Source organism: Parasteatoda tepidariorum, chromosome X1 (genome assembly GCF_043381705.1).
Source record: "Parasteatoda tepidariorum isolate YZ-2023 chromosome X1, CAS_Ptep_4.0, whole genome shotgun sequence".
Lineage (NCBI taxonomy): Eukaryota > Metazoa > Arthropoda > Arachnida > Araneae > Theridiidae > Parasteatoda > Parasteatoda tepidariorum.
The window spans coordinates 33,423,938-33,440,148 of record NC_092214.1 but is presented as its reverse complement, the minus strand read 5'-3'; the positions used below and the strand labels follow the sequence as shown (position 1 = coordinate 33,440,148).

General features: G+C 30.8%; 1 protein-coding gene across 1 annotated transcript in view; it reads right to left on the bottom strand.

The window, feature by feature from the left end:
* LOC107445948 (synaptogenesis protein syg-2) overlaps positions 1–16,211 on the bottom strand; it is a 136,612-nt gene that overhangs the window by 52,480 nt on the left and 67,921 nt on the right. Inside the window, exon 3 of the mRNA XM_016060465.3 lies at positions 119–254. Within this exon, the coding sequence (XP_015915951.1) occupies positions 119–254 (136 nt within the window). The remainder of the gene's footprint in view (positions 1–118; positions 255–16,211) is intronic.

Genomic DNA, 16,211 nt, shown 5'->3' with positions numbered 1-16,211 from the left:
AAACATATCTAGTCAAAACTTAATTGATACAATAGCTATCGATTTAAAAATTTAAATTTTTTAGTGAAGATATTAAATGTCCAAAAGAATATTTAATTAAACAAATCGATAAACTCACCATAAACATATAGCTCTTTCTCCGCTTTGATTGTTCTGAACTGTGGTGTTTCTGTAGAAACTTCACACCCATAGACGCCTTCTGTTTGCATTTCACTGGTTGTTAGAAAAGCGTGAGTTGCATTAGATCTATGCATCTGAAACGAAAAACATATTTTTATTTATATAAAAACATAATTTACAAATATTTATTTGTTATTGTTGTTAATTTACGTCACACTTGAGCTGCACAATGGGCTATTGGCGACGGTCTGGGAAACATCCCTCAGGATGATCCGAAAACATGCCATCACAATTTTGATCCTCTGCTGAGGGGGTGGCACCCCCCGCTTCGGTAGCCAGACGACCTGCACGCGAAGTCGAGCACTTTACGGCAGAACAGTTTAGCGAGGACCACTACAGCACACCGTCGGTCACTACGCAGACTGATTTAAGTGGTCACCCACCCCCACACTGACCGCAGCCAGTGATGCTTGACTTCGGTGATCTGCTGGGAACCGTGTCTTAGCGATCAGTTCACTGCGGGACTACAAATATTTAAAAAAAAATTTTAATCATCGAAAAATAATTTACAAAGAATTAGCCTGGATATAAATTAGAATTAAAAAAAACTAAAATGTGAAAATAATAGATTTTCGTACAATCCGAATGATAATCCCAAGCATCAGTCCAAGTGCATTCAGAACTGATTCTGCGGTAGTCATGTGATCCCTCTTGACTGAGTAAGCCAATCCTCAAGAAATGCAACGAACGCCGATGGAAAATCAACCAACTTGAGTAGGAACGACAGAATACCTCACGAACTTACATCAAAACTGTTGTTATACTGCTATTGTTGACAAGGGATTTACCACCAAATATTAATGTATAGTTTCAAAATTTCATCAATCCTGGTAATTTCGTATGATTTCAGAAGTCTAGTTAATTTTTACTTTCTTTGAGTGAAACGATAAATTTATCGATATCAGGTTTTTGTTGATTGAATGAAATGATTTTTGTAACAAATACCAAAATATTTAGATTGCGTGGCATATTTAGAAAAAAAAATTTCTTCAGTGAATTAAAGCCAATAAACATTAACTTTAAACTTTTTTTAGACCGGTACAGTAAGTAATAAGAAAACGGGAATAGAAATGGGAATAATGATATTTTACATAATAATGATTGTATTATTTTATAACTATGATGAAGAAAATGTTTTGGCGTTTGGACACTCTACGTTTTTCAAACATATTTTTTTAATATATCCTGAATCCTTACGACCTATTGTGTTATAAGCCGATATTGGCCAATATCCTGTGTGTGAATGCCTGAAAGCAATAGAAACATGTTTATTGACTGTAATGGGATAAGTGTTACATTGATTTAAACAGTGTGGTAGACTTTACCTGATACAGGTATTTTAAATGTACTTTGACAGCTTTGGATACTCCTTGCATTAAAACAGCTTGTAACAAAACTATCGTATAATGCAATTAAGTAATTAAAAATCTTATTTAATGTTAAGGGTGACATGATTTTTATACCTATTTATACATAATTAAAATATGCTATTTACTTAATTGACTACTTTTTATTTGATAAATTAATTATTTGAATTTTTAAGGACATAATAAAAACCGATGTGTTAGCTTTTTCATGAACGAAATATTAATGCAGTCCTATAAGTTTTATAGATTTTTACAAAAAATCTAGTTCATGTGTAGGACCTCAAAGTCACTAAGAAAAAGTACATTATAATAATCCCCTTTATTTCAAATAAACTGTTTGGACCTAATAGAGTCTGAGCTTCAATCATCTTATAGTTTTTGAAATTTTGCACGAATACTTATTTATTACCCATTTACATTGTTAACGAGCCGGCCAGATGGCCGAGCGGTTAGTGCGCCTGACTGCGAAGCCAATGGCCGTGGGCTCGAATCCCGCTCTGGGCATGGATGTTTCTCTCTCTTGTGTTGTCCTCTGTTGGGCGTGATGAGTGAATGTGGCCCACCCTATGAGACCACCCTGTTTGAGGGAGTGTGGCGTGGATAATTTTTTTCTCGCCTCCGTGACTTTGGTTCACAGGTGTCCACTGGGTAACGCGAAATGAATAACAACGCTGGCATCTTCTAAGGCGAAATGAATAAAATTTAGAGCCTGCCATTCGAAAAAAAAACATTGTTAGCGAATTGCGATTTTAAAAATTAAATCATAAAACACTAACTGAAAATACAAAATTATTTTCTTTTAAAATTAAAATTTCTTTCAATATAAATGGAATGAATTTAAACGCAGCCCATTTATGAAATTTGATGCATCGAGGAAAACAATATTTGTATCATATCACATACTCTTTTAATTAGCTGTTTCAGTTGCATACTTTACGAAATTTGTCGTCGGTTAAGTAAAACATTTAAATTAAAAGGGAAAATTACTTTGCAGAACCCCATTAACACTTAAAGCAGCTAGATGCATTCTAAATCCGAGAAAAGTCAGGGAAGCCATTAAACTGTACTATCTTAAAAGTACACACCTTAACAAATGAGATAAACTTCTCAGTCGAATTAGATTTAGATCTAGAAGAGTAACGGCATTAGAGAAGCCGTCAGTAAATGGTACAAAGCTATTAGTGTAAAGAAAATGGAAGAGACAATAGAAAAGAGTATTGTATAACTATACATCCTAATACTCAAGTTTTTCACTATCAAATCCGAATTTGTTTCAAAGCACTTCAGGAGAAATGATAAGATTTATTAAGGTGCTGAAGTGTTTAATCTAAATATATGAATGTATTGCTATGGAATATTTAGCTGGGAAAGATTACAGTTAAAGCATTTAGTAGCAAGTTTTTAGTTAAACTTAAAATGATTTGATATTAAATAAATAATCCTAAGATACTGACGCAGTGAAGAAATTACTTAATTGAAAGCTTCATTCCCTTCATGTCCCGCAGTAGACTGACAAGGTTCCCGGCAGGGATTGGAAATTACACCTTTGAAACTTATTTACTTTTCTTAAGAAATTATTTAATTAATTTATTCAAGATCTTGATTTTATCATTTCTACAACGAATAATAGAGGATTTTTAGATGTAAAATTGGAATTTCAATAGTCATTGCGTCTTGAAATACATTAGATAGGATCTCTAAAATAAACTTGTTTCCAAGAAAGAAGTGGATCCCCCAGAAGACTGAACTTAAAGACACGGCTCCCAGAAGACTACCGAAGTCAAGCATTAATGGCTGCTGTCAGTGTGCGGGTGGGGGACTGCTTGGATCAGTCTGTGTAGGGACCGAGGGTGTGCTGTATTGGTCCTCGTTAAACTGTTCTACCGTAAAGTACTCGACTTCGCGTGCAGGTCGTCGAGCTACCGAAGCGGGGGTGCCATCCCCCTCTGCAGACGATAAAAATTGTGATGGCATGTCTTCGGATCATCCCCAGGGATGCTTCCCAGACCGTCGCCAATAGCCCATTGAGCAGCTCTAGTGCGACGTAAATGAACTACAACTCATTCCTTTCAAAAATATACAAAATAGAAATAACAGTCGACACGTTTCAAGCCCTCAAAAATACGCGTCCATTTTTAGGACGTGAATAAGATTTATTTTATTTTATTGAAATTACATACATTTGCTGACGTGTGTGCTCAATATAGGCTTATAAGTCATTGTCAAGTAGAAAATACAGATAGAACAATTCAGAGAAAGACATCACAAAGAATACATCCAGGGTTACGGCGGGATTCGAACCCGCTACCTCCACGCTTAACAGAGCGTTTGGACCGTCGATACCGCTCGGCCAGGGAGGCCCCGTGAATAAGAAGAAACAGAAGTGATTCGAAATAGAAAAAGTAAAGTTGCCAACAAAAAATGAAGGCGAGAGACAATACTAGAAAAATCACAGTCACAGTGAGAGAAAAAAAAATTAGAAACAGAACAAGAAAATCCACAGGGGCCGAGAGGAGCAAATCAGGGTAAAATGCATTTACACGCGCAATGGAGAGATGGTGATAGGAGTTCCATTTTTCACTGCACTTTTACTCACATTGTAGTATTACACTTTGGCAACTTTACAAACAGTTCAAATCATCCCTATTTCTTCTTATTCACGTCTGGCAAGTCTAGAAAATGGGCGCCTATTTTTAGAGCTTAAAGCATGTCGATTGTTATTTACATTTTGTACATTTATGACATGAATGACGTTTTTTATCCAATAATGTTGTGATATTATTTATAACTGTGCACTTATTTTTCAATAGTGCACTAATATTTTTCAAGATTATCTTTCGGTTTTCTCTTGATGAATCTCCAGTCATCAAGGAATTTATATGGGATCCTTTGCATTTTTAAATTTTTTTGTGTTTGAAACTACATCAGTGCAAATTTTGGAATAAAGGGGTAGGTAATTTCGTTCATAAATATTATATGAAACCTTGTCTTTTAATGTACTTCTTGATTAGTATGCAGCTGAAGGTGTGATATTTTATTGCTATTACAAAAATGGTCAAACGAACTACTTTAGGTGCAAAAACTGTTCATCAGTGCATTCGAATACGTTTCGTATATAAAGCATTTAATCCCATCATGACCATGATCACATATATGAGATCACGTGATTCTTTCTTCACTGCCCACTGTATCTGTGATGCCACAATTGGCATTACGTATTTATTTGCAATCCTTTTAAATATCTCTCATTACTTAAGCTGATTTTTATTAATAGAATTACTTTTAAAATAAATCAAAGACTTAATCTTTTGAAACGAATATGAAATATTTATTCTTCTCTTAGATCAATGTAACGGATACTTTTTATTTCATTACTAGGCAGAGTTATTAATTCACTGTCGCCTCTAATCGAAAACAAAAATCTATTAATAACTTTTTATGCTAAATTTCTAACCGAAAATATGTTTCTGTTGCATGGTTGTAATGATTCTCATAAATTTGTTGGTGACTCGTAATCGCCAAGGTATTCTTTCAAACCCAATATTGATATGCTGGTTGGCTTTGTTATGGCCATGTTATATTTTGATAATTCGCCAATTTTGGATATCCAACCCATGCTTCTGAGTCCGTTGGGAACAAATTACACGTATTTTTTAATTTGGCTTTTGATTAGGCAGGTCGTGGGGGATTGGTTTCCCATGGCCTGTCCTTATTAATATTATTATACAAAATTGATTCAACTGAAATTCTTATGGATAATATTTATATTTGGTGTCTCGAGCTCTGCAAATATACAATGAAATAAAAGCTTTTTATTAATTATGATCCGGTTCAACTGTTAATTTTCATCATCTTCTGTTTTCATCACAATCTTCAACCATACACCATACCAAATACAAACTCCACTCACACCTTAATATTTCACCATCTCAACATGAATGGCACCCTGAATCTTCCTTCTTCATAGTATCATATATAAAACGAAGCTCCTGTGGCCCAAGATCACACCAGACGTAACCTTAATACGGTACTCTCTTATTACATCTGTATTAATGCTTATACGTACTTTTCAGTATGTATAAAAACGGAGTTCGCTGGCACGGGGAAGCTCTTCTTTCTACAACCGCTGGTTCTAAAGCGTTTTTCTTTTTTATATATTTCATATAATAACGGGCCCTGAACAGCAGACAAAATTATCAATGCAACGTGATAGTTTACAACTATCAATGTTTGACTCCATAACTCTTCATCACAATTTTGAGCTCATCAAAGTAGATAATGGAACTCCTCAAACATTAGGACAAACATGGAATTTTTTGATGGCATTCGCGTTACATGAAAAGGAAAACCAAGAAAAACCTCACACTTAGCCCAACGGTCAAGGGATTGTAACCCATGATTCGTCCACTATTGGTGATATTTCACGTCAGCACTGTTGCTGGTGAGAGCCGGGAGTATAATTCGTATCAACTAGTCACCGTTGGGATTTGAACATGGGTTACCTTATTAGGAGGCGAACGCTCGATCCCAAGCTCTCGAAATGGTAGTATGTCCATGTATAAAACAAAAAAGAAAGAAAAAAAATGATGTCGATTAATACTTTTTGGATTATTACATTTCTCTTTTACAATTATTTTTTAATACATCAACTTTTTCTCCTCATGCTGATTTCAGCAAAACGTTTTTTCAACTAAATCAGTATGTTATTAAAAACTAATACGTTTTCTAAAAGATCAAATCAAAATTGAATGCATTTGTGCAAAAATATCATCAAACTCAGAATTATGCTACTAAATTATTTCTGTGTTTTATGATTAACTATTTCAAATAAAAATTATTGGATCTATTCAATCTGCTGTGAAATTTCTTATTGAAGCTCATGATTAAATTTTTTTCTTTGTTACAATTATTTCGAACACACATAATTTATTGCGTCTCATTATATTTAAAATTTTTTATAAACTATTTGAAATCTTTTATAAAAATGCGAAAAAACTTAATGTAATCTTTATTATATATATATATATCATTTATATATATATCATTTATATATATATTCATTTTATGCTACCTATTAAATATTAATCGCAAATTGAAGTCTCACTAAGTTATATAATATAATATGAGTTTAGTTATTCTCCATTCACAGATATTGTTTATCGTATTTCAGTTTAAATATATTTGAGTGCTGTGAATTAATGTTTTTAATTAAAGAACTAGACGGAAATAAGTTTGAATAAGTGTCATGTTTTTTGAAAGTTTATTTAATTGCAAAAATAAGCTTTTCATTCTAAGCGACAAAAACTTATACTAGATTTTGCTTCATAAATTAAAATACTATGAGGAGTATTATTAAATTTAATGCAATGCATATGTTGCTTAGCATAGTTTAAATAATTATTCACTTCCCTGTAAGAGTAGGGGAGAGTGGGGTCAATTGTAACAGGGTACGATTGTAACAGAGCAAAAATTTCGAGTGTCGGGTTCTAGATTTGATTCCTAGGTGGCGCACAAGGTGTATTTAATAAATCTACATGCACACCCCTGCTGGCAACCATTTTTATGTACTTTTGAAAAAGTTACATCACAAAAGATATTTTCACGCTACATAAGTACTTTTTTTGGTATTAGAATATTATATTGTAACAAAGTAATTTTATTTAAACAAATAAAAATTATTAACCGAATATTTAAGTGAACACCTTAATTAACATTTCGATAAAAAAAAATTAGTTTTGTTATTTAACTAGCATTGTTTTTAACAAATGAAGCTGAAATGGCGTTATGGGGACGTTTGTAACAATAAGTAAAGGGGCGATTGTAACAGCTGAAAATAAATAATCTTATGTTTACAAACCATTACTTAACTCTTTAAGAACCACCAATAGTTTCCTATATCATTCATATTAAGTTGCATGTGCATTATTTTATTTGTTCCCTTTCACAGCATAAATTAAAATTTTTAACCCCTTAAAGTTAAAAGTTTAACCCTTTAGGTCTCTGCTCATTATTTTTAATATTTTTCCTCCTAAAATATCACTACTATTTTGATAAAAAATATATCACAACTATGATAATGTGTGTAATTGACTATGTTTTAGTTGAATTTATGAACTGTTACAATTGACCCCGTAAGTGGGGACAATTGTAACAAGTGCACGACTGTCAAAAATTGTTAATAACTAATATAATAACATTTAAAATTAGGTATATATTTATTTTCTAGTAGAGGATAGTCTACTTTATTCGTCTGTCAATTAATACTAATAATATATTGGATTTTTTGTTAGTTAAAAATAGTTAAGTAAAAAATGTTACAATTTACCCCACTCTCCCCTACAGAAAAAACACGAATGCCAATTAGTCAGTTTAAATCAGATCATGAATAAAATGGCCAAAAAAGATTTTTTTTTAAACACTAATTGTCTCTCTTAGTTATTTCTTACACAACAAAGTATCTTAACTCTCATAGAAGCGGTTTCATTTATTGAACAGAAAGATAAATATAACGACTAATCTCCTTTTTTTTAAAGTACAAAAAGCAATTCCAAACTGTGAAATCTTGACTTAAAGGCTTGTAATGTAAAGCCAGTAGTAAGCGAATTTTCGAGACCATAAAATTATTTAAACACCTTATCTAAACCAACAGGATCTTTAATATGCAACTTTGATCCGAACATTGAATAATTTATACTCTTTTTATTTTTTTATAATTTGAGTCTTTATCACTACATATCTTTTTACACGCTGTAAGAAGTTTCCTCACGTAGCTAGGAGCGGAAGTTATTCTAACATGATGCTTTTTAAATTATGCAATGAAAGTAATATCATTAGAAAACAGTGGAATATATTTTCTGCGCAATTAGTTTACAAAGCTGCAAATTTCATTAAAAACCTTTATTTTAGAAAGTATTATTTTAAAGATAACTGCTTCCGTTCCAATAGCTTTAATGAGGACAAAGAAATTTAAAAACCCTTATAAATAAAATACTATACTCTAAAGAAATTTGCTTAGTCAAAACTATGAACTAGAACTTTGTTGAAACTTGCCAAAATTTACCATATTTAAGAAAATTTATTACTGATTCTAAAACATTCTATTGTTAATTTTAACAAAACCTTTACAAAAACGCTTCGGTAAAAATTACCACTCTTTTTGGTGTTTCTATAGAGCCAGAAATACGACAAATATTACCATAATTAGGTAGTTTTGACCATAGTGTTTCTCAGTGCAGGGGGGGGGCGTAATTTCAACTCGGATCATGGGAGTCCCTTTGTCGTCAGGGTAACCGTGGGAAGTTATCTCAGGTTACGGTAGGACGTAAAATAACTTTTAAACAGATTATTATGAAAAATTTACGAACTATCCGTAAAATTGATTTTTTATCGTGAATTATTATCCTGTAATTTTTACAATAATATTTATCTAATTAGAGTTATTCCATGATTTTACGATTTGTTATTACTGTAAAAATTACGGTATATTCAGATTTTTATCGCGTAACAGGTGTCAGTAGAAAAGGATTTTATGAAGAAAAAAAAGTAACGGCAATCAGGGTGCTAGTACATTTTACAGTAATTTGATCCGAGATTTTTTAGAGTGCACCTTAAACTGATTGAGATAATTGAGAAGTTATAAAATGTTTCTATTCTTCATTTTTAAAGTCATATAAATATAGATCTTGAAAAAGAAATGAATAAATGAAAAATTTTATGATTAAATATTTAAAATAAAAAATAATTGATTTAAGAAACATTTTATAAGTAAAATATTCATAACTTTTGAAAAAAATTCTCAAAGTCTTGTGACACTCCAAATAATGATACATTTATCATTATTGCTTGAAAAATATGCAATAATGAATTATTTACATATTTTAAATGAAGTTCATTTGATGGTAGTATTCTTCGTTTGACAAAATATCTACTCATCATCAATTTCAGTCCAATAAATTCTAGAGAATTCTCGGAACTAAAAACACCGGTCCTCTGACTGCCGATACTTTTCCCCGTAATTTAATCCAAATTTTTTGTGAAGAAGTCTTTAACACTCACGTTGGAGACCTATGATCTATAGGAAATAAATTAGATAGTTATCTAATTTTAAATTTAATTATCCCTGAATTGTTGTTACTAAGTCAGATACAATGACTCAACGGTAACCCAGAAGCGGCAGTGCAAAATTTCTAGGTGATTATAATAAATGGTCGATGATAATAATGGTGATTAAATAATGATAATAATGGTGATAATAATAATGATAATAATGGTGATAATAATAATGATAATAATGGTGATAATTAATTATATTTAATTGCGATTATAATTAATGGTCTTCTAGGTGATTACATTGTATGTCGAAATAAATACTAATGATCTTAAATTCAAAAAAATTAATTAAAATCTTTAAAATTTTAAATGTGCAAGGTATATAGATATGGAATACAAATACATTGCATTGAATTATCATTCACGCTACAATAAAAAGTAAATCTTCTCTTTGCATTTGATTCTAAACTATACATTTCGGCTTCATTCATTTAGAACTCATCCTCATGCATATTGCATATGCAATCTTCTTCCTGAGAAAACCCTATTTAATCCGAAGGAAATGAGTGAGAGAAATAAGAAATGACCGTTGGGAAAAAGGAAAAAAAATGGATTCACGAGGAATTACTGCCTTTGTAACAATTTTATACACTTTTTTTATTCAGATAAAGATCAAAATCGTCTTTTCTTCGCATTATGTTTGGATTTTCTATTAAAAAAACTACATAAATTAGTTTTATCAATGTGGTTTTAAATTACTTTTTCTTTCATTCATCTCATGAATAGCTCTATAGCTTTGGGTGAAAAAAAACAACCGGTAATCAAGAGATTTGTAAATGAGTTAATGTTTTTATTTAAAAAAATTAACCAATTTTCATTTAATTTTTTTAAAAAAAATACTGGAATTTTTTTTAACTTGTAAAGGAAAGTTTCGATTAAGCTTGTGAAATATTTTGTTTTTATAAATTTGAGCAACATCTTTGTAAACCAGTATTTATGCAGCGTGATGCGAAACGAAGTAGATAGCGATTTGTGTCAATCTTTTAAACTTATTTCTTATTGTTTTCTTACAATATTTGCCAATTACAGTCTTGTATTTTGCTTTGCGTCAAGAACAACTGAGTGATATAACCCTAAGAATTGAGACAGTTATTGAGTTCCATAATTAATTATAATATAGTGGATGTAATATAGGTGATTGTTTACTGCATCAATAATGCCCATATGTTGTTCCTTTTTGGCTTTTTGCAAAGTGCCGAGTTATATTAAGATATTGTGACAGATACAGTTTTTAATGTTTAATGCAGTTTAATTTGAATTCTACATATGTTTTCTTATGGTTTTCTAACAGTCACATTCTTTGAAAAAATCTCTTAAAAATTGAAAGAAGTTTAATTACAATTCTACATAGTTCCGCAGCTTTAACCAGCTGTACTGGTTCAGAAAGGTGTGGTTGTCTTTAACTTTTTAAAGCAAATTTTTGTTGTAGCTATTGAAGCTGCTGAAAATATATTGAAGTTGAACCTAAATTACTGTAAGTATTAGTTTGTATCAGAAAATCAAAGACTACAGTGGTCTTTGATAGCTATGCTGATTTGAATAATCCCGTAGGTACAGAAGAAAATCAAATGAAAAATTGTTCAATTATTGTAACACAACTATAAGTAGACCATTCAATGTCTTGTCTGAAATTAATTTCCCTTCTTTGTCAAATGTTCTGTTTAAAATGAATGAAACATTCGAGCATGAAATTACTAAGAATAATTCATTTTTTCAAGTTTTGTAGCAAACAGCGGTATTTGAGGACCAAGTTGATTTAAGTAATGCGGCAGGTAGAGAAACAATTCAAAGGCAAAATTGTTCATTTTTGCAAATCTCTAATAGCAGAGAAAACGATTTTTTGTCTAAAAATAATATTATTCTTAAATATTTTGCTCAAAATGATTCAACATTTCGAGCATGTAATTAAAAAGAATAACTCTAATTTTGAAATTTTACAGCAAATATTGGTCTTTGAGGAACAAGTTGATTTGAGTAACGCTGCAGGTAAAGAAACGATTCAAAAGCAAAGTTGTTTAACCTTTGCAATGCAACTATTGGGAAAGCATGCAATGCCCTGCCTAAAAATAATTTTCTTTCTTTGCAAAATATTTTGCACAAAATGGTTCAATATTCGAGCAGGAAATTACTAAGAATAACTCATATTTTGAAGTTTTTCTACAGATAGTGGTTTTTGATTTTCTAGTAGATTGCAATAATGTAAATGGGCTTCGAAGAAATTTAAAGGAAAAACTGTTCAATTATGACAAAGAACTTTTGCGAAAAAAGTACTATTTAAAGTACTTTTTTCTTTGCAAAAGAAGGCTTTTTATTTTTATTTATTGCAAAAATTAATTCAACTGCATTGTGTAATACTATTGAGAGATAATTTCATTGGTTGAAAGATCTCAAGATATTCACAAAAGCAATCGTCAAAAACTTGTCAATCAATTGTTAATTCATTAAAAGTAGCTCTCGTGTAGCTTAACAATTGTTAAAATTGTCTTAAAGGAGGTTTTCCGGTCTAGAGGTCTGATTTAATCCGTATTTTAAACTTTTTTTTCAGTGAAATGAAAAAATAAATTGTGTAATGATTTCATGGTTTTATTTAGTCCCCTTTCTGCTACATTTTTGTTTCTTTCACGAAATAATAATAAATTAACATATAAAAATGATAGCGAAGATTACAGTATACTCCGTGCATTGACGAATGGGCGCAACTCGATCGGATGGACCCAAATATTAACGATTACCTATGAGTGAAGAACCAAAGAATCTGAAAAAAATGCCACGTTTTTAATGAATGGTGGACATTTGAAAACAATGTAACAAAAACCAACTTTTTCTGGCATTTGAAAGCACATAGGGAAAAAAATCAAAATTTTGGATTATGTTCTATTTTCGTTAGTTCCTAACCATAGTCACATGAACTTTTAATAAATTTCCAAAACGATATCACAATCGATCGAGTCGTTTTTCTGCACTCCAAGCGCCTAGCAGAAGAAGTCGTGTTTACGTTTTTATAACGTTTCTATACTATTTTTTGGAACTTACCATCAATCGTCGATGCTTGGACACCACAGCACACGTTCTACGAGATCATGTATTTCATGGTACGCACTTCTACATCCCGAGGTTGCAGATTTGGCTTTTTTGCTAGAGGTAGACAGGCAGTGCCTCTGGTGTACAAAGCGAAATGCGTTGCGCATTTTGCAAATCTCGAACGTCGTTTGCAATTCGATTACCCATGATATTTATGATGCTGGAAACCCCCTTTAAACCATCACTGAAGATCACCGGAACCAAATAATTAGCAATTTTAATCACATTCCTACTGGAATGCATGTTTTGTGGAAAAAACGTCCAAATAAACAAATTAAGTGATTCGTTGTTGTTTTGACTGCTGGCGCCAACACATATTTCAGGTCATTTTATTTGACATGTGTTCGAATGTTGGCCTGATTGCCTACTGTGCAGTCGCTGAGTCCACGACAACGCGGAATGTCTTTAGCGACGATCAACCATATCAAATAGTTTCTGGGCAAAACGGCTTCGTCTACATATTCTTCAAAGTATAAGGTTGCGAAATCTGCAATAAAAATTGCTTTTTTTTATACTTCTAGACCAGAAAACCCTTTAAAAGATTGAGAACCCTTTAAAGCATTGATTCGCACTTATCTTTCACCTACAAACCTTTTACAATATATGACATATTTCTTATTAAAGTTTAGAAAAAACATTATTATTATTAAAACATATTGCTTTCAAACGTAACTCAATGACTTATGACACAATGCTTATTTTATCAATGCCTTTAAAAAGAAACTGCGTGATTCATTTTATTTAATTCTGAAATCCAGAATTTCATATATATCCAATTCCAAAGCTAAAAATATTAAATTTTTAAATGGAGTATTAAAACTTGTTTAGTGGAAAATCAAAAAGTTAGACCTGTTAGCGTTAAGTGTGAGTGTTAAGTGTGTATATTAGAAAGAGCTCGTTTCCAATATACATATAATAAAATAATTTCTGTTCTAGATCTAATAAAATAATTAATCTGTTTTACTATTATTTTGTCTGCAAAATGTATAAAAATATATATTAAGTTTTGTCAACAGAAAAAACCCAGTTGCAATTTTTGAACATAGTTAGTGGAGTAAAAAAGTTCAATCCGCAGCCTATGGTCCACCGCCTATTATGTTACATGGAAAAAAATTCTGGTAAAAAAAAACTTTACTCTTTGAGTTAATCAAATCAAAATATCGGTATTTAAACCATTCCCTTGTTAATTTTTCCGTTCGTATGGCAACGGTTATCCAAAAATTCGTTAAAGGATATTTAATTGTCAAATTATATGAGTAATATTATTTTCGTCATGAAATATATACTAAAAAATATCATGAATACTTTATACTATTGATAATAAAAAAGGGGTTATAGCTCATAATTTTTCCAAAATTAGTTTCTTATTTATTAATTATAAGTTTATAATTGCTATATTTCTCGGTATTTATTATAAAGCAACTTGATATTATAACGTTCATTTTCATTTACAACACCAGAGATCATAATATCAAGAGCCGACTGTAATACATTTATCTTTAGAAAAAATGTTAATGTAAAATTAAAATGTTTATATAATAATGTTTAAAAAAATTCATATCGATGAGTGCTGCAGTTTTAGAAAAGATATATTTTTCGACACATCTGTTAAATTATCCTTTAAAAAGGAACCTTATTTTATCACTTAATTCAGTTCATATACTATTTAAATATTTTGAGAAATATGCTAATAAAATCGAATGCATTATACAACTGCTAGATATAATTATAATTTAAAGCCTGTGCAAAAAATCATTGAGGTAAAAGAGCAAACCTGATTCCTGAACTCATTATTACCTTTTTACGCACCCTTTTTAGTCACTGAACTCAAGTAATGATGATTTGCATCATTTTTTAGAGTGAATTTTCTTGTTGTCTTTTCTCCCTGTGATGCTTTTTATGTCAGAGAAATGACTTCTATGGTGACTAACTAGGGGTTCGCATTTTTTTTTTCAAATTTTTTTGAGGCCATCAAAAACCTTTCTTTGACATATGTAATCATTTTATGTACAGGTATCTTTGACACTGCTTTATTTACTGCTCTGAAGTACTAGTTTCTTTCATATTTTTGAAAGACTAGTATTAGGTCCTATTTTTAGATTATTCTGAAAAAATATTATTGATTTTTTCTTTACTAAAGGAAAATAGTTGTCTGCAATAATTACTTATTTGTAAGGATTTTGTAATTAATTTTATTTATTATTGTTAAATTCCTTTTTTATATAGAAATATTAAAATATTTCAGCGGGGAAAAGAACAATATTTGTTTATCTCTAAAACTACGTAATTTCAATCTAAAATAATTTGCTTATAAAAAGTGAATTTATGCCCGCATTTTTCTTTAACACAATTTAAAGGGTGCTTTTATTACGTAATTAAAGGAATTAAAATTTATTTTAATATACACTCATGGACAAACAAATTAGCGCACCAAAAATGAGTCATCAAAATGAAACGAAATTTTACATTCGTAATGACTACTTTGATATGAGTAAATGATTAGAAAATCAAAGAAATTCGATAATCTTTGATTTTCTAATCATTTACTTATATCAAAGTAGTCATTACGTATGTAAAATTTCGTTTCATTTTGACAACTCCTTCTTGGTGTGCTAATTTTTTTGTCCATGAGTGTATATGGTAGCGCTTATAGCAGGTGATCAAGAAACTAAATTGTATTTAAATAAATATTATGATGTTTTAAAAATCTAGAAATTAATAGTTAGAATTCAATCAATGTCATGCCATCAAATATTACCCTCATAAGAACAATTATTTGCATAGATATCTTTTTCTCTTCTTAGGCTAGCGCAAACTGGCAAATAATGTTTTTATAACACATTTTAAATATTTCATGAGAAAAATTGATTAGAAGCTTTTATCTTTAGAAAAATATGAAGTGATAGAGGCGTTGGAATAACGACAGCGGAACTCAGCCAATTTCTATTTTATGAAAAATGAAATCACTCACTCAGTTGAATTTTTCCTTTCGGAAAAATTTCAAAGGTAGGATACTGGAGTTTTGGCAGATCTTAACTGATTTGATACGTTAGCATATGAAATATAATTGGCATTTTTGTCAACATTTAGAGTTGGACGGAATCTGTTATATTTATTCTGAGGATCAGTACTGTTCAATTCGTACTCAGATACGATTTAAACTACAGTTTAATTTTTAATATCTTGTTAATTGAATTCTATTTAAAGAAAAATAATTTATATCGCATATTACAAGATTTTATACTCTATGACAATTGTCTGCAGATAGCTCAGGCTATGTGGACCGTCCCTGGCACCATCCAGTGCACGAAAACCAACCAACTAGATTTTATCCATTTTTTTAATTTACTTGGTTTCAGTAAGCTAGAAATATTATCCATTGTCACATTTCAGAACATTTAATTCAGTCCATTTGTAATATTGCCGAAAGAAAACGCTGCGAAATTTCCTAAAACCAGTTCCTTTTTCTTAAAC